Here is a 20372-nt window from a genome sequence, read left to right as displayed (position 1 = left end):
ATATTGTGTCATCACGTCAGTGCTTTTTTCATTTATTAATTATCCTCATTAATTGGCTCAAAGGAGTATCTTTCCTCAATTGGTAAGCATCTGGGATAATCAGGTATGCATAATAAGAACAAATATCTGATGAATGTTTAATTACAAGCAAGCCATTGTGCTCTCTCTAGTATTTAAGAGAGGAGGGAAAAAAACCCCTAATGTTTATTTACATCTATATACCTAAACTCTGTATTATTTTCACTCCATGTGTTAGGTAACTTAATTCTTTCTTGAGCAGCCTTGCAATGTTGTTGATATCTTTATTTTTATAAATGATTAGTAGAACTGGGATTCAGACCTAGATACATCCAATCTCCAACCACCACAGTATTTTCGCTTAACTACATATAAATAACTGGAAGCATTTCAGGTAATTAAGTATGATTGTAATTAATTTTATACAGTAAAACTGGTTTTAATCGTTTATTCTTTTTCATTTGTAATTCTTCATAATCTACAATTATTGTCTAGCTTAGATTTCCCCTGTATCATATATAGTTTGTGTTAACGTCTTTCACTTTCTCTTTCTTTCTTTCTCTTGTGCATGAGTATACACACAGTGAAAGTCTTCGATTGAACTTGCCAATGGCTGAAGTTATCTTTATCCATATCTACATTTGAAGAATTAGTGTTGAGGCTCTATATCCTCCTAGTGCACTGACAGGTGTCTAGGAATTCCATAGCTGGGGCCAAATACCAGAATATTTGAAATATCAAATATCTAAAGATAGTACAGTGTAAATAGCTCTAAATATTTGGCATTTGGGAGTCATGGAGCAAAGCAGTTGATTGTGAAGAGAAGAGAGATGTGGGTGCCCCCTAGGTAATGATCCTGTACTCACACAAGCTTGGCTGCTCTCAGGCCTGCAGCTGAACTAATTTGGCGATTCCCTGAGAGACATTTCTCTCTTCAGTACCTCCTTGGAAAAGACAGATGGCAGCCTAGCTGCAGACCCTGGCTTACCTCTCTAAGAAATCAGGGGAAGAGTAAAAATTATAAAATTTCCCTCCTCCTTCTCTCCTGTTAACTCATAAAGGGAGTTTATTATCAGTGTCCATTTTCCAATTAGATTGAAAGAATATTTTTCTAAGACTAGTAAAGGAGTGGTTATAGTTTACTCTAGGGTAACGGGAAGCTCCTGTTACCTCCTCCTCTGCTCTCCCAATCTGCCTTCTCACTTAAAATTCTCCACAGTCTCACCTCATAATCAGAAATAAGTAACTTATGTGTTTATGTGTTTCTGGGAATGATTTTTAAAAAATAGTCTCATTGAAATTTTTTCTTGTAACTTACGGTTAAGAGAAGAGAGCGAGTAGACTAACCAGTATGTCTCATTCTGTGCTGTAAATGGGTTGCATAAAAGTATGCTGAAGTATTGATCCCTTCATCACTTGGAAGTACAGGTGGGATCTGAGGCAGCTGGGTCACCTCCAGAAATGAGTAGCCTCTTCCATTTTTTCTGGTGTGCTATATAAGTATTATCGCTTTCCATATATTCCATAATGTGAAAAAGGGAAAAAATGGGGGCAGAGAGTAGGTAGCTACATGTTGTGGACTTAAAAGCAGACAGGAAAGGCTCTGGGTTCCAAATGACAAACTTTGACTACTTGTCTAGGGTCTTGGTTTCACTTTAGCTGTGTGCGGTCAAATAGAAGTCATTCATATATGGATGTATTTTATATTTTTTGCAGCTATGTGCATGTATAGTTTGTCAGAATCATTTTCCGGAACAAATAGATGATAAAAATCTGCTTTTGTTGTTTAGATCTAGATTAACTCTAGATCTAGGCTGAGTAGATCATAGTATGTGAACATATGCAGTCATGCATCACTTCACGACGGGGATACGTTCTGGGAAATGCATTGTTAGGTGATTTTGTCCTTGTGTGACTGTCATAGAGTTTACTTACACATAGCTAGATGATGTAGCCTTCTACACACCTTGGCTGTATGGTACTAATCTTATGGGACCACTGTTGTGTATGCAGTCTTTCATTGACTGAAACGTCATTATGTGGCACATGACTGTATAGCCAGTACTGTGTAACTTAAAAAAAAATCACTTTCTTATAGTAAATGTAAGAAAATCTGACTAGGAGGTATTAAAGGTCAAAACGTTGTATTTGGAGTTTGAAATGGATGTTAAATAAGGACATGGCTATAATTGAGCTATAATATGATTTTCACTGCATATTTCACTTTTACTTCAAAGAGTTGCTTTTTAATTCTTTTGTAATAGCTTTCTGAATTTTCTGAGAAGCAGCATCTTGAATAAGTCATTTGAGTTTACCTTACAGCATCCCCATTTCTGCGTTCTAGTATTTTATTAGAAGGACAGTTTCATGATGAGGAGATGACTATATAGACTACTTTAAAATATTAGATTTATTATTTCAGTATTTTTAGAGTAAGCTTTATTGGTATTTACATTTTAAAATATATGTAATTTATTGTATGGATATAACCTTTTGTGATAGAATCCTTATATATGATGTAGGACCATAATATTAGCATTAATATACCACATTTATTCATTGAACAAATATTTATTGAGTGATTGCTATCTGCCAGGCATTGCTCTAGAAGCATGGATTATATCAGTGAACAAAATGCACTCATGGAGCTTACCATTCTATTACTACTACTACTACTGCTACTGCTACTACTGCTACTATATATACACCTAATATTTTAATGATATGCTACTTTTCTTTTTAAAACTACAGTGTATCTTGCTGCAAATATGGTAGTTAAGTTTATATTTAGAATGCTTCAAGAAATTAGGAGTAAAGATGTGGCCTTCTATTTGTCTGTATTTCCTTTGTGCCTTACCTTATAAGCATTTTGTGATATCCAGAGTGGATATTAAGGAGTGGCTTTGATTAATTGATTAATTCACTGTTACTTATCATGTATATATACACAACACAAAGTTAAAACAGGAGTAAAGATTAGTGCATGTGGATGATGAAATAAGAATACTCAGCATGAAATATCTATTTATAAACTTTAATTACATATTCAGGATATTTATTAACTGCGGTAGCCCATATTTTTCTGGATCACTTTTTATTTTTTTTAGACATTACTGTAAGGTATTGTGATTATATTCAATAAGATCAAAATTAGAATGGAATCTGTTGTATTTCCACAGAAATTGTCTCTTGTCCTAAGCTTTGAGACTTCTTATCTGGTTGCCACATTTTCACTAACTTTCTACCAGCATTTTTTTATTGCTGACGTTTTCACCTTAGGTAAATTACCTTTGGTAAATTTAGGTAAGCATTTCTGAAATTTCTGAAATTGTGTGCAGTGTGTGGAACTGCAGCATTTTCTGAAGACACTGGTTATTTGCCAGTTGACTAGTTGTAGGAAGGAGTTTAGTCAACATTTGCTTGACAAGCTGTGTGTCAGGAGTCTCCAAGACCACCGTCATGTTTAGTGATTCACAGGACTCAGCATATGGTCATCTTTAGGACTATGACTTATTACAATGAAAGGGAGCAAAGGGAAAAGGCACAAGGGACGAAGTCTAGAGAAAACTAGGCATAACCTTCCAAGAGTCCTCTTCCAGAGGAGTCACATAGGTTGTACTGATTTCTTCAGCAACAAGTATGACAGCAACGTGAAGTGTTGTCTGCTAGAGGAACTCATTTGAGACTAAGTGCTCAGGGTTTTTATTGGGGACTGGTCACGTAGGCACTGACTGCCTGGCTCTTACCAAATTCCAGACTCTCAGAAAGAAAACAGGTGTTCAGAATAAACCACATTGTTTGTACAGTCTAGGCACAGTGAGCCACTCTTATCAGGTAAAGTTTTATATTGGTACAGGGAACTGTTTACCATTCAAGTTTCCGGACAACAGCCAAGGGCCTACCTTGCAGGGTGGCTTTCCTAAGATGAAATTTTAGTTGACTCTTGAAGGATAGTAAAGCATGAATAGAGGTTTGCCAGGCAAAGAGGGGAAGAAAGTAATATAAGACATCCAGGGAAAGGTATGGAATCTTGCAATCATGTGACATGTTTAGGCAGTACTCCATTGTGGTTTGAATATAAATGCATAATGAGCTCTCTAAAAGTAATGGAAATCACAAGGACCAGACACAAAGAGGGAACTGATAACCTAAACAGTAAGTTCAAGCAGGTATGCTATGGAAGCCCTAGGGATATTCCAGTCTTGAGATTAGCAACTTTGGTTTTCACCTACCCGGGGATAGGATACAAGACCTTGACCCCTCAATAAGGTGGAGAGTTCTTAGAACCCAGATTAAAGTTGAATCTCTTTAAAGGGTACATGCTGCATGGAAGAATAGGATAGAAAAAAATTTGCCCTTCAATCCAGGGAGATGACAAGGAAGCTTATCTGTTTCACCCTGGGCTCTGGGTTGGGAAAAATAGTTTCCTTTAATTCATAATCATAGACCTTGCCTCACATAGTTTATGGTTTGAGTTTACATTTCTTACGTGGTCTAAACATCTCAGGCTGAAATACTAACTTCAAAAGTAGGTCTGGGTTGATGATCCCCTGGAGCACCTGGCACAAGCAGATTCAGAATCACTGTGGAGATGGGTCAACCCAGGCTACCCAGGATTCTCACATAGTACAGCTACACTGAAAGTGAAGTGACAATGAAAAACTATAGCATCCCTGAGGAAACGATTAACCTTAGGAAAAGTTAGCAACGAAATAAGTTAGCAGTCCACCTGGTGAAAGTTAACACACACCATAAACAGCATGGTTAGATTCTCAAGCACCTCAGATAATAGAACTATTTAATAAAGGCTAAAATAAGTATGTTTAAAGTGATATTTTAAAAATTATAAGCCAGAAGATTTATGCCAGAATATTTAAAATTTAGATGAAGTAGACAACATTCTAGAAAAATATAACAACATTGAGTGTTCATTGCACTTACTTCACAGTAGCCAAAAATTAGAAATTATCTAAATGTCTGTGAACAGGAGAACTAATAAATGATGGTATATTCATACCGTGGAATACGACACGGCATTTAGAATGACTGAATAAGTCTCAACTTTGAGTGAAAAATGAAAAACTACATTGAGTGAAAAAGTAAGTCATAGAATGATCCAAACCGTATGGTACCACTTATGTATAGTTTGAAAACATGAAGGATAATGTACACTTTAGTGATCTATATGCAGTGAAAATATAAAAACATACATAGAAATAGTAAATATAGAATTTAGGGTTAGTTACCTCTCAGAAAGAAGGGAGGGAAAGAAGAGAATGGGATTGGGTAGGGTCACTTATTAGGCTTCAAAGCATCAGAAGCAGAAATAAAAAGTGTTAAAAATTGGTGAAGATGGGATGTGGGAAGACAGCTATTCATTATATTCTATATACTTTTTTTGAATATGTAAAATATTTTATAACAAAAAGATATAAACATTTAAAATACTTTGCATTAAAAATCAATTAAGAAGGTACAAAAACAGGTTAAACCTGTCTTTATTTTGAATTAAACCGTTTATGATTAGATATTATATTTAGATTATTTTGTGTTACTTTCTTACACCTTTTAGTTTCAAAGTTTGTAGGGAAAATAAGGACAAAATGATTTAACATGGTATGGTGATTCTGGGATCAATCTTTGTTTGAGTTTTCCAGAATTCTAGTAGCATAGTGAAATGTGTCCTGCCCCTAAGATCTTTTCTATCTTGATGTCTGAGTTAGTCAGTCTTCCCTCTCTTCCTCTCTCCCTTCTTCCCTTCCTCTCTCTGTCTTACTTGTGATCTCTAGGTCTCTTTCTCTCCTGGTCCCTGTCTCTTGGGGTGTGTTTTGGGCCTGGGGGTCTCTGTCTCTTAGAGTCTCTGTCTTTCTGAGCCCCCTGACCCTGGGTTGTGTTTCTCATACTTGCACTTTCTCAGGGTCTGTCTCTTGCTTACTCTCTCACTTGGTCCGGCCCCCTCACCCATGTCTTTCTTCCTCTGCATGCATATGTGTGTGTCTGTCTTCACTCTTTGTCTCTTTCTCTCCCTCTCCCAAGATGGGTTTATTCCCTCTACCCAACTCCCACACCTCATGTCTTTCTCTCTCAGTGTAGAGCTCTTGCTCTCCTGGAGTGGTCTTTTTTTTCTCTCTGAGCGTGTGTGTGTGTGTGTGTATGTATGTACGTATGTATGTGTGTGTGTGTTGCTCACCTCTCCCAGATCCCTCAGTCTCTTTCTTTTTTACTCTCTCATTGGGTTGGTCTATATCTGTTTTCTCTTGGTCTCTTTCTTAGTCCCTCTCTTGGGGTGTTTCAGTTTCTTTCCGTATTTGCCTACTTATTTATGTTTCATTTATTTTATTTAGGTAAAGCTACTTCCTCTTCTAATCCAAGCAGCCCAGCTCCAGACTGGTACAAAGATTTTGTTACAGATGCTGATGCTGAGGTTTTAGAGCATTCTGGAAAAATGGTACTTCTCTTTGAAATTCTTCGAATGGCAGAGGAAATTGGGGATAAAGTGTAAGTTCTTTCCTATTTTTATTATATAAATGAACCTTTTGATAACCTATTATTTAAGCAATTTGTTTAAAGAAATCTATTTTGTTTTCTTCTTTTCTAAAGATGTAATTTCTTTGATTAGTATATTGATAGATAACTATCTTCCTTCTAAGCCACTAGTTGAGTGCGTTTTCTGGTTATTTCTTCAGTACTGTTTTCCCCTTCTGGCTATTGCACCTCAGTTATTTCCTTGAGCCAGGCCTCTAGTTGATATCTATATTTCACCATCTTCAAAATCATTTTTTGATCCATGCAGTGTGGCTTCTATTGTCACTTTACTGAGATTTTTCCTTCTAATGTCACTTAGTGATCTTCTGATCCCCAAATCTAGTGGACACCTCTCAGACTTTCTTTTTTCTTTTTCTTTTTTTTTTTTTTTTGAGATTGGCACCTGAGCTAATATCTGTTGCCAGTCTTTGTTTTTTCCCTTCTTTTTCTCCCCAAAGCCCCCCCACCCCAGTGCATAGTTGTATATTCTAGTCATAGGGCCTTCTAGCTCTGCTGTGTGGGACGCCACTGCAGCATGGCTTGATGAGTGGTGCTAGGTCTGTGCCCAGGATCCGAACTGGCAAAACCCTGGGCTGCCGAAGCGGAGCACGTGAACTTAACCACTTGGCCATGGGGCCAGCCCCATCAGACTTTATTTTCTTTCACCTCTTTGACTATTCTCTCTTTATCGTTTCTCCTTTGTTTTTTGTTCCACTTCTAACATTTGTGCCCCCATTCTCTTCCCTGCATCCCTACCCCCCAATCTCATCTTTCAGATTACTATTCAAAAAGTGTACTTTTAAGTTTTGGACCAGACTTATTGTTTATGCTGTTATAAAGTCAAACATCTGTGTGATACATATAAAATATATCTGTGGTGCTTTTAATAACAATTTAAGGCAAAAATAAAACAATCATTTATCTTCAAACAATTTCAATCTTAGTTCCTGTAACTCTCCTGGAAAGAGGTAGATCCTCTGTTGTATTTCCATGCCACCTTTTAATAATATACCTCTACTCTTAACATAGTCTAATGTACTTACATGTATCTTTTCACTGGATAGTGAGTTGTTTGAAGATATAGACTGTTTTAATCTCTTTTGTTAACCACCGTACCTGGCACCTAGGAAGTACTCACTAAAAGTAATTTTTGTTGTATATTGTCACTTTATTTATACAGAAACAAGTGGTTCAGATAAAGAATGATGTTGGCTTGGAATGGAGTGCTAGTAGTGGAGATAAAGGGTATGTTTTGGAGGAGAAATAACAGGATTTGGTAGATTAAATGAAGGGCAGTAGGAAGGAGAGAGTAGTCAGAGATGAAATCCCAGGCTTCCAGCCTAAGTGGCTGGTAGATTATAGTGTTATTTACTAAAATGGAGAAGATCAGGGGAGAACTAAGTTTATTAGAGGTAGTAAAGAGTCCTGCTTTGGATATGTTACGTTTGAGGCCTATTAAATATCCGTGAGAGATGTCAGCTAGAAAGGAGATATTTGAGTTCAGAGTACCTGAAAGGTCAGGAGAGATTATTGCTCTAGACATGCTCATGCTTTTTTCTGCTATCAACTTCTGTAGTTTAACATTAATTCTTATTTGGCTACCATACAAGAATTTTAAGAGTATAAAAGGGATTTTAGTGGTATTTTAATTTCCTAACCAGTACAAGAGTCTCTTCTACCATGTTCATCATGGATGTTCTCCTAGCCTCTCTTGTGGTAGAATATTTGCCATCTCAGGAGGCTACCTATAATTGAGTACTTCAAATTGATAGAAAATGTATCCTTATCTTTAGTTTATCTTCTCTCCCTATAGCTGTTTCTCCTCTGGTTGAAAATAGAACATATCTGCTGGTTATTTTTAAAGATTGGCACCGTTGAACTAACATCTGTTACCAGTCTTCTTTTTTGCTTCCTTCTCCCCAACCCCCCCAGTACATAGTTGTATATTCTTCCTGTAGGTCCTTCTGGTTGTGCTATGTGGGATGCTGCCTCAGCACGGCTTGATGAGCAGTGCTAGGTCCACACCCAGGATCTGAACCAGTGAAACCCTGGGCTGCCGAGGCAGAGCATGCGAACTTAACCACTCGGCCACGGGACTGGCCCCTGCTGCTTTTTTTAAATACTCTTACAATGATCATTTTTAGTTATAAGCCCAACGGATAGATATTATCAATGTTAAGACTATAAAACTATGCATTTCCAGACTTGTGATTACCCCTATTCTTTATTTATCCAACATCTCATTATGGAAATTTTCAAACATAAAAAGCAGAAAGAATTTTTCGGTGAATACCCCATATACCTGTCACCTAGAATCTATATTCTATATTTTATTCTTTCTTTATTACATGTCTCTTTTATCTTTCCATCCCTCCATCCATCTTATTTTCCTGATGCCTTTCAAAGTAGATTGCAGATGTCACTACTACTGTGTCAATTGTTCCCTATTCAAATAATGGTGGGTCTTATCCCTCTTGTCACTTTTAACTTTTCTTCTCAGTTTTTGATCTTTTCTTTGTATGGCACAGTTTCAGGCCTAACCACATGGTCTTGAATATACTTCAGTTTTTTAGTCCCTATTTCAAAATATGGTTGCAGTAAACAGAACACTTCAGCTAAGTTCTTATTAACACAGACTTGTAGTGAATTTGATTCTTGTTTTTTCTGGACCTTATACTTCCATTCATGTAGTCCGATAGAGAGATTTTCCAACATCTAAATAACACTATTGGTTCATGTTGAACTTCTTGTCAACTAAGACTCTGACTTTTTCTTTTTAAAGAACTGCCGCCAAATCAGATTTCCCTGTTCTCTATTTGTGCAGGTAATCTTTTGACCCAAATGAAAACACAGAGTGAGAAATAAATGAATTTTAGTGATTTTAGCCAGTGGTGTGCTGATAAATAAGAGTCCAAATTCCAGATTAACTCCAGTTAAATAATTGGTATTTCTAAGAATTGAAGTTTCCCAGTTACAGGAACCATCAAAAACTTAATTTGTATCTTAGAAAAAATTGATTCAATAAAGGTTTTGTTTCTGGGAAAGATAATCAATCTACTGAGGAATCAAGGCATAGCCCTTGGTCATTTACACTGAGCACCAGGAATCAATTCATTTCCTTAGCAGTATTCTAGGAGTACTAACTGAGAGACAGTAGACTCCCACAGTGCAGAGCTCAAGAAGACATACAATAGTCAGTGCACGTGTCGTTAACTCTAACAGCGGTTTCATAGCTTGAGTTCTTCTAGTTCTGCTAAATCTAAAGACATCAAGCAGTGAATGTTGAAGGATCTTCTGAAGTCGTAAGCATCTCTGTCTCCCACAGTACAGCTTTCAGAATCAAAACAAAATAAAATAAAATATACTTGCCACAGATATCTAGTTTCTTGTATACTGACCTACTTTGTTTGCATATATAAGGGAGAGAATGAACCCTCCTATATTCTCTTTCTAGATTTTTTTCATTTCCATTGTATAATTATGTCCACTTTGCACCAACGGGATAGGTCAGAGTAGTGGTTTTCAACTGTTTCTCAGAGCCCTTGAAAGTTGGTGATCTAGAGCAGAGGGTTAGGGGCCAGTGACATTTTTCCTTCTCCCCCAAGGCCTAAAGCACCTTGCTTTTATTATTTAACACCACATAAGACTTTATGTGAACAAATAGTTTTCATGGCTAAAAAAGGAGTTAGAAAACTACTGGGATGGAGAATCAGGAATTTGCAAACATATTTGAAATGGGATGACAAAGTGTTTTAGAATGTGTACGATCTAAAATTACTCGAATAACTTTTAGTAGGAAGACTTTTTTCTCATATTCTCTATACAGTGTCTTTTTCAGAGTAAAAGTTTTTAACTTTGACGAAGTCTAATTTATCAACTTTTATTTTCATAGTTCATACTTTTTATGTCATGTCTAAGAATTGTCTGTCTAACCCTGAGTTAAGAAGATTTTCTTCTTTGTGTTCTAAACGTTCTGTAGTTTTACATTTAGATTTATGCTCTATTTTGAGTTAATTTTTGTGTGAAGTATGAAGTTTAGGCTTGAAGTTCATTGTTTTGCATATGGATGCTGAATATTCCAAGACCGTTTTTGAAAAGACTATCCTATTGCCTTTGTGTCTTTGTCAGAAACCAAGTAACTATATAGTGTGGCTCTATATCTGGATCCTATATTCTGTTCCATTGATTTGTGCTTGTCCCTTCATCAGTACTACACTGTTTTGATTACTCTAGCTTTCGAAGTGTTGTAATCATGTAGAATTAGGCCTCCAACTTTTTGTCTTTGAAAATTGTTGTGGCTACTCTATGTGCTTGGCATTCCCATATAAACTTTAGAATCAGCTTGTTATTTTCTATAAAAAATCCTAGTGGGGTTCTGATTTGAATCATGTTGAATTTGTGGATCAATTTGGGAAGAATTGGCATCTTTACTATGTGGATCTTCTAATCCATGAACACTAATCTGTTTTTTTAGCCTTGTTTTCAGCCAGTCTCTCATATCTCTGGACTTGATTGAAGATTTTCTTGAATTGGCTAGTAGAGAGAAGACAGAAGATAAAGATAAACCTCTTATTTATAAAGGTGAGTTACTAAGCATTTCTATACCATAATTTTTAAAACATTCATTTAAACATATTGTATAAACATTTCAACAATAAAAGAAAAAATACTACGCAGACCCACAACCCTAATACATTCATTTTGTTTGTACTTTCTTCTTGTCCTTTTCCACATAAATATGGTCTTTGTTGTTGCAGTTGTAGCATAAATTAAAACTTTTTGTTTTTTTAAATAGCTTTATTGAGATATAATTCACATACCATGCAATTCACCCATTTGAAGTGTACAATTTAATGGTTTTTAGTATATTCACAGAGTTATGCAACTATCACCACAGTTTATGCTCAAACATTTTAATCACCACCAAAGAAACCCTGTACCCTTTAGCTATAGCCCTCCTAGCTCCCTTTCACCTCTTCTACCCCTAAGCAATCTCTAATCTGCTTTCTGTTTCTATAGATTGACCTATTCTGGACCTTTAGTATAAATGAATTTATATAGTATATGGTCTTTTATGACTGGCTTCTTTCATGTAGCATGTTTTCAAGGTTCATCCATGTTGTAGTATGTGTCAGTACTTTTATTTTTTGTGACCTAATAATACTCCATTGTATGGATAATACCCACGTTTTGATTATCCATCCGTTCATTCCTTAATGCATAGATAACTTGGGTTATTTTCACCTTTTGGCTGTTATGAATAGTACTGCTATGAGCATTTGTATACCAGTTTTTATTTCTTTAAACATCTGTTTCCAATTCTTTTGGATATATACCTAGGAATGGAATTATTGAGACGTATGGTAATTCTATGTTTAACTTATTGAGGAACCACCAAACTCTTTTCTACACTGGCTGCACTATTTTCCATTCTCACAAGCAGTGTACGGGGGTTCCAGTTTCTCCACATCTTTACCAACACTTGTTTTATAGAAAAAAAAAAAGGTATAGACAGAGCCAGCCTTGTTGGCCTAGTGGTTAAACTTCGGTGCTCTCACTGCTTTGGCAGCCCAGGTTCGTTTCCTGGTCGCGGAACCATACCACCCCTCTGTCAGTTGCTATGCTATGGTGACGGCTCACATAGAAGAACTAGAAAGACTTATAACTAGGATATAGAACCATGCTGTGGGGCTTTGGGGAGGAAAAAGAAAATTACAGACATCCTAGTGGCTGTGAAGTTGTATCTCATTGTGATTTTGATTTGTATTGACTAATATGACTAATATTATGTATATAACTAATAATGTTGAGCATCTTTTCATGTGCTTGTTGGCCATTTGTATATCTTCTTTGGAAAAATGTTTATTCGGGTCCTTTGCTCATTTTTGAATTGGGTTGTCTTTTTGTTACTGAGTTGAAAGAATTTGTTTTCTTTTTACTTTTTTACTATATTTTCTGCATAGCAAGCCCTTATCGGATATATGATTTGCAAATATTTACTCTCATTCTGTGGGTTGTCTTTCACTTTCTTAATACTGTCCTTAGATGCACAGAAGTTTTTCATTTTGATGAACTCCGATGTATCTATTTTTTTATTTTGTTACTTGTGCTTGTAGTGTCATATCTAAGAAACCATTGCCCAATCCAAATTCATGAAGATTTACCCCTATGTTTCCTTCAAAGAGTTATGTAGTTTTAGCTTTTTACATTTAGGTCTTTCATACATTTTGAGTTAATTTTTATGTATGGTGTGAGGTAAAGGTCCAACTTCGGTCTTTTGCTGTCTGTCTGGTTGTCCTAGCAATATTTCTTGAAAAGACTATTCTTTCCACGTTGAATGATCTTGGCAGCCGTCTTGAAAATCAGTTGACCATAGAGACATAAATTTATTTCTTGACTCCGAGTTCTAGTCAGTACTTATGCCAATAATACACTGTCTCGATCACCATTGCCTTGAAAGTAAGGTTTGAAAGTGTGAGTCCTCTTACTTTGTTCCTTTCAAGATTGTTTTGGCCATTCTGGTGCAATTCTGTATGAACTTTAGAATCAGCTTGTAAATTTCTACAGAGAAGTCACTTTGGGTTCTGATAGGGATTGCATTGAATCTATAGTTCATTTTAGAAAGTGTTGCCTCTTAATGTTATTAAGTCTTCCGAACATGGTATGGTTTACCATTTATTTAGGTCTTTAATTTCTTTCATGAATGTTTTGTGGTTTTCAGTGTATACATTTTGCACTTCTTGTGTTACATTTATTCCTACTTATTTTATTTTTTTGATGGTATTGTAGATGAAATTGGGTTCTTAATTTCATTTTTGGATTGTTTATTGCAAGTGTATAAATTGAATTTTATATATTAACTTATTTATTTGTTCTAATAGTGTTTTAGTGGATTTTAGAAAATATTTTCCATACTCAAGATCATGCCATGTGCAAATAGGGATGATTTACTTCTTCCTTTCCAATATGGATTGCTGTTATTTCTTTTTCTGGCCCACTTTCCCTGGTTAGAACCTCTAGTACAGTGTTGAATTGAAGTGACAAGAGCAGACGTCCTTTTCTTGTTCCTAATCTTAGAGGTAAACCATCTGATCTTTCACCATTATGTATAGTGTTAGCTGTAGATTTTTCATAGATGCTGTTTATCAAGTTGAGGAAGTGTTTTTTATCATAAATGCACTTAAGTTGGATATCGTCCAATGATTTCTTTGCATCTATTGAGATTATCGTGGGGTTTTTAAATTTTATAGATATGGTGCATTACTTTGATTATCAGATGTTAAACTAACCTTGCATACCTAGGATAAATCCTACTTGGTCCCGATGTATAATTCTCTATATGTTGCTGGATTCAGTTTGTTAGTATTTTGTTGAGTATTCGCACATTCTTATTCATAAAAGATATTAATTTTCAGTTTTGTTTTCTCATTATGTCTTTGTCTGGTTTTGGTCTGAGGTTAATACTGGCCTCATTTAATGAGTTGAGTATTGTCCCCTCTTCTGTTTTTTGGAAGAGTTTGGGGAATAAGTGGTATTGATTTTTCTTTAAATGTTTGCCAGGATTTAGCAGCAAAGCCATCTGGACTTGGATTTTTCTTGTGGGTAGTTATTGTTATTATTATTGTAACATATACATAACATAAAATTTAACATTTTGTCAGTGAAAAGGCAACCTACAAAATAGGAGAAAATATTTGTAAGTCATATATTTAATAAGGGGTTAATTTGCAAAATACATAAAGAACTACTACAAATCAACAACAACAAAATAACCTGATTCAAAAAATGGGCAAAAGACTTGAATAGACATTTTTCTAAAGATGATATAGAAAAGACTAACAAGCACATTAAAACATAATCAGCATCACTAATTATTAGAGAAATGCAAATCAAAAGCACAATGAGATACAGCCTCACACCCATTAGGATGGCTGCTATAAAAAAACAGTAAATAACGGAGTGGTGATGATGTTAACATTGGAACCCTTGTGCACTGTTGGTGCGAATATAAAATAATGCAGCCACTATGGAAAACAGTATGGCAGTTCCTCCAAAAATTGAGACTAGAATGATCATATGATCCAGCAATACCACTTCTGGGTATATACCCAAAAGAATTGAAAACATGGTCTCAAAGAGATATTTGTACACCCATATTCATAGCAGTATTATTCACGATATTCAAAAGGTGGAAACAACCCAAGTGTACATCGCTGGATGAATAGATAAACAAGATGTGGTGTACACATACAATGGAATATTATTCAGCTTTTAAAAGGAAGGAAATCTTGTCATATGCTATAGTATGGATGAACCTTCAGGACATTATGCTAAGTGAAATAAGCCAGCACAAAAAAGGCAAATACTGTGTGATTCCATTTATATAAGATATCTAAAGTAGTCAAATTCACAGAGATATAAAGTAGAATCATTGGTTACTGTGGGGAAGGGGAGAATGGAGAGTTGTTATTTAGTGGGTATAGAGTTTCAATTTTGCAAATGAAAAAGTTCTGGAGACCTGTTAACACTACTGAACTATATACTTAAAATGGTTAAGGTGATAAATTTTATGGTATGTGTTTTTTATCACAATTTTAAAAATTACACAGGTAGCTGCTAGTGGAGGTTGCATAAAACAACATTTTTGTTTGTTTATTGGTTTTGTTTTGCACCACATCTTTCCTGTTAATCTGTTTGTCTTATGTTAAGAATACAGATTTTTAAAAACTGGTAAGAGATATGGGACAAAAAATTGAGAATTCCATAATTCTTTTATCAGTCTACAAGGGAAAGTAGATTTGTATTTAAAATTAAGTGAACATTAAATTTAAAAAAAAAATATATTTGATGAGTACTAACCAGGTACTCTGCTAAGGACTGCGAAACACAATTATAGTCCCTCTCTTTTTTTTGTTTTTGTTTTTATTGTTTTGTTTTATTATTTTTTCTTTCTTTTTTATTGAGGTAACATTGGTTTATAACATTATATAAATTTCAGGTGTACATCATTTTATTTTGACTTCTGTTGGACTACCTTGTGTTCACCACCAAAAGTCTAGTTTCTGTCCATCACCATGCAAATGTCCCCCTTTTCCCCTTTCACCCTCTCCCCATCCCCCCTTCCTCTCTGGTAGCTACCAGTCTGTTCTCTGTACCTATGTGTTTCTTTGTTGTTTTTTTCCCCCACATGAGTGAAATCATATGGTATTTGTCTTTTTCCGTCTGACTTATTTCACTTAACATAATACTCTCAGGGTCCACCCATGTTGTTGCAAATGGCAAGATTTCATCTTTTAATATGGCTGAATAGTATTCCATTATATCTATCTATCTATCTATCTATCCCATATCTTCTTTATGCTTTTATCTATCGATGGGCTCTTAGGTTTTTTCCATGTCTTGGCTATTGTAAATAATGCTACAATGAACATAGGGGTACAGATATCTTTTCTAATTAGTATTTTCATGTTCTTTGGATAAATACCCAGAGGTAGGATAGCTGGATCATATGGTAGTTCTATTCTTAATTTCTTGAGGAATCTCCATACTGTTTTCCATAGTGGCTGCGCCAGTTTACATTCCTACCAGCAGGGTATGAGGATTCCCTTTTCCCACATCATCCTTGTTATTTCTTGTCTTTAGTAATAACCCCAGTGAAGGGTGTGAAGTGGTTATCTCACTGTAGTTTTGATTTGCATTTCCCTGGTAATTAGTGACATTGAGCAACTTCTCATGTGCCTATTGGTCATCTGTATATCTTTGGAAAAATGTCTGTTCAGATCCTCTGCCCATTTTTTAATCAGGTTGTTTATTGTTTTTTGTTACTGAGTTGTATGAGTTCTTTATATATTTTGGAGATTAACCCCTTATTGGATATATGATTTGCAAATATTTTCTCCCAATCAGCAGGTTGTCTTTCTGTTTTGTTGAGGGTTTTCTTTGCCATGCAGAAGCTTTTAGTTTGATATAGTCCCTTTGTTTATTTTTACTTTTCTTTCCCTTGCCTGGGGAGATATATCTAAAAAGATATTGCTGAGACCAATGTAAAAGAGTATACTGCCTATGTTTTCTTCTAGGATTTATATGGTTTCAGGTCTTACGTTCAAGTCTTTAGTCTGAGTTAATTTTTGTGTGTGATGTAAGATAATGGTCTACTTTCATTCTTTTGCATGTGGCTGTCCAGTTTTCCCAACACCATTTATTGAAAAGACTTTCCCTTCTCCATTGTATGTTCCATTGTCGAAAATTAGCTGTCCATAGATGTGTGGATTCATTTCCGGGCTCTCAGTTCTGTTCTGTTGATCTGTGTGCTTATTTTTCTTTTAGTCCCATGCTGTTTTGAATACTATAGCTTTGTAGTATATTTTGAAATCAGGGATGTGATACCTCCAGCTTTGTTCTTTTTTCTCAGGATTGCTTTCACTATTCAGGGTCTTTTATTGTTGCATGTAAATTTTAGGATTGTTTGTTCTATTTCTGTGAAAAATGTCATTGGGATTTTGATAGGGATTGCATTGAATCTGTAGATTGCTCTAGGTAATAAGATTTTAACTGTGTTAATTCTTCCAATTCATGAGCAGGAATATCTGTCCATTTCTTTGTGTCTTATCCAATGTCTTTCAACATCTTATGGTTTTCATTGTATAGTTCTTTCACCTCCTTGGTGAAACTTATTCCTAGGTATTTTATTCTTTTTTTGTGATTGTGAATGGGATTGTATTCTTTTTTTTTTTTCCTGCTTTATCTCCCCCAAATCCCCCCGGTACATAGTTGTATATCTTAGTTGCAGGTCCTTGTAGTTGTGGCATGTGGGACACCACCTCAACGTGACCTGACAAGCGGTGCCATGTCCATGCCCAGGATCCCAACCGGCCAAACCCCAGGCTGCCGCAGCGGAGCACGTGAACTTAACCACTCGGCCACGGGGCCGGCCCCTGGGATTGTATTCTTGATTTCTCTTTCTTTTTTTTTTTTTTTTAAAGATTGGCACCTGAGCTAACAACTGTTGCTAATCTTTTTTTTTTCTGCTTTTTCTCCCCAAATCCCCCCAGTATACAGTTGTGTATTTTTTTTAGTTGTGGGTCCTTCTAGTTGTGCCGTGTGGGATGCCGCCTCAACATGGCCTGATGAGTGGTGCCATGTCCGTGCCCAGGATCTGAACTGGCGAAACCCTGGGCCACCAAAGTGGAGCATGTGAACTTAACCACTCAGCCACAGGGCTGGCCCCTATTTTCTCTTTCTGCTGGTTCATTGTTAGTGTATAGAAGTGCAGCTGATTTTTGTATGTTGATTTTGTACCCTGCAACTTTACTTTATTCATTTATTATTTCTAATAGTTTTTTGGTCAATTTTTTAGGATTTTCTACATATAAAATCATGTCATCTGCAAATAGTGACAGTTTTACCTCTTCCTTTCCAATTTGGATCCCGTTTATTTCTTTTTCTTACCTAATTGCTCTGGCTAGCACTTCCAATACTATGTTGAATAAGAGTGGCGAGAGTGGGCATCCTTGTCTTATTCCTGGTCTTAGAGGAATAGCTTTCAGTTTTTTACCATTGAGTATGATGTTAGGTGTAGATTTGTCATGTATGACCTTTATTATGTTGAGATGCTTTACTTCTATACGCCTTTAATTCAGTTTTTATCAAAAAAGGATGCTGGATCTTGTCAAATTCTTTCTTTGCATCTATTGAGGTGCTCATGTGATTTTTATTCTTCATTTTTTTAATGTAGTATATCACATTGAATAGCAAATATTGAACCATTCTTGCATCCCTGGAATAAATCATACTTCATTGTGGCATATGATCTTTTTTAATGTACTGTTGTATATAATTTGGTAATATTTTGTTGAGGATATTCGCACGTATGTTTATCGCAATACTGGCCTGTAATTTTCTTTTTTGTATCATCCTTGTTTGGCTTTGGTATCATGGTAATGTTGGCCTTGTAAAATGAGTTAGGAAGCGTCCTTTCCTCTTCAGTTGTTTGGAAGAGTTTGAGAAGGTTAGGTATTAAATCTTTTTGAATGTTTGGTAGAATTCACCAGTGAAACTATCTGGTCCTGTACTTTTGTTTTTTGGGAAGATTTTGATTACTGTTTCAGTCTCTTTAGTAGTAATTGGTCTATTCAGATCTGTGTTTCTTCTTGATACAGTTTGGGAGGTTTTGATTCTATGAATTTATCTGTTTCTTCTAGGTCATCCAATTTGTTGGCAGATAGCTTTTCATAGTATTCTCTTACAATCTTTTGTATTTCTATGAAATTACAACAGTAATTTCTCCTCTTTTGTTTCTAATTTTATTTATAAGAGCCTTGTTTCTTTTTCTTACTAAGTCTAACTAAAGATTTGTCAATTTTGTTTATCTTTTCAAAGAATCAGAGTTTAGTTTCATTGATCTTTTCTATTGTGTTTTTAGTCTTTATTTCATTTGTTTCCCCTCTGATTTTTATTATTTCCTTCCTTCTTCTGACTTTGGGCTTTGTTTCTTCTTCTTTTTTCTAGTTCCTTTAGGTGTGGTATTAGATTTTTTTACTTGAGATTTTTCTTGTTTCTTGAGGTAGGCCTGTGTTGCTATATACTTCCATTTTAGTTCTGCTTTTGCTGTATCCCAATAATTTTGGTATGTTGTGTTTACTTTTTCATTTGCCCTCCAGGTACTTTTTGATTTCTTTGTTTTCTTTGTTGATCCAGTAGTTGTTCAGTAGGATGCTTTTTGGTCTCCCCATACCTGTGGCTTTTCCAAGTTTCTTCCTGTAGTTGATTTCTAGTTTCTTTTTAAAAAAATTTTGTTTTGAGGTCATATTAGCTTATAACATTGTGTAAATTTCAGATGTGCATTGTCATATTTCAGTTTCTGTGTAGACTGCATCCTGTTCACCACCAATAGTCTAGGTTTTATCCATCACTATACATATCTGCCCCTTTACCCATTTTGCCATATGGTATCGTATTATTGTGGTCAGAAAAGATGCTTGATATGATGTCAGTCTTCTTAAATTTATTGAGTGTTTCTCAACATGCAGTCTATCATTGAGAATGTCCCATGTGCACTTGAGAAGAATGTATATTCTGCTGTTTTCTTCAATGGAATGTTCTATGTGTAGCTATTAAGTCTGTCTCGTCCAGTGTTTCATTTAAGGACACTGTTTCCTTGTTGACTTTCTCTCTGGATGATCTCTCCATTGATGTAAGTGGGGTGTTGAAGTCCCCTACTATTATTGTGTTGCTGTCAGTTTCTCCCTTGAGGTTTGTTAATAATTGCTTTATATACTTTGGCGCTCCTATATTAGGTGCATATATATTAATAAATGTTATGTCTTCTTGATGGATTGTCCTCTTTATCATTACGTAATGTCCTACTTTTGTCTCTATTTTTTTTTGGCTTAAGGTCTATTTTGTCTTATGTAAGCATGGCTATGCCTGCTTTGTTTTGGTTGCCATTTGTTTGGAGTATCATCTTCCATCCCTTCGCTTTGAGCCTATGTTTGTCTTTAGAGCTGAGATGAGTCTCCTGGAGGCAGTATATTGTTGGGTTTTGTATTTTAATCTATCCAGCCACTCTGTGTCTTTTGGTTAGTGAATGCAATCCGTTTACATTTAGGGTGATTATTGATATATGAGGATTTAATACTTCCATTTTATCTTGTTTTCTGGTTGCTCTATATTTCCATTGTTCCTTTTCTCTTTTGTTTCTGTCTTCCATTTCACTTTGGTGGTTTCTGTCATGTGTTTCTCAGTGTCCTCTTTTTTTTATGTTTTGTGTCTCTGCTCTGAATTTTTGTTTTGTGGTTATTGTGAGGTTTGTATAAAAGGTCTTATAGATG

The 20372-nt window shown here is 35.5% G+C and overlaps 1 protein-coding gene across 1 annotated transcript in view; it reads left to right on the top strand.

Annotated features, from left to right (window-relative positions):
- ATRX (ATRX chromatin remodeler) overlaps nt 1–20372 on the top strand; it is a 229513-nt gene that overhangs the window by 150894 nt on the left and 58247 nt on the right. Inside the window, exons 26-27 of the mRNA XM_070605788.1 lie at nt 6363–6516; nt 11018–11124. Coding sequence (XP_070461889.1) covers nt 6363–6516; nt 11018–11124 — 261 coding nt within the window. The remainder of the gene's footprint in view (nt 1–6362; nt 6517–11017; nt 11125–20372) is intronic.

This window comes from Equus przewalskii, chromosome X (assembly GCF_037783145.1).
Source record: "Equus przewalskii isolate Varuska chromosome X, EquPr2, whole genome shotgun sequence".
Classification (NCBI taxonomy): Eukaryota; Metazoa; Chordata; class Mammalia; order Perissodactyla; family Equidae; genus Equus; species Equus przewalskii.
The sequence above is the reverse complement of the archived record's forward strand: the minus strand, read 5'-3'. Positions and strand labels throughout refer to the sequence as shown.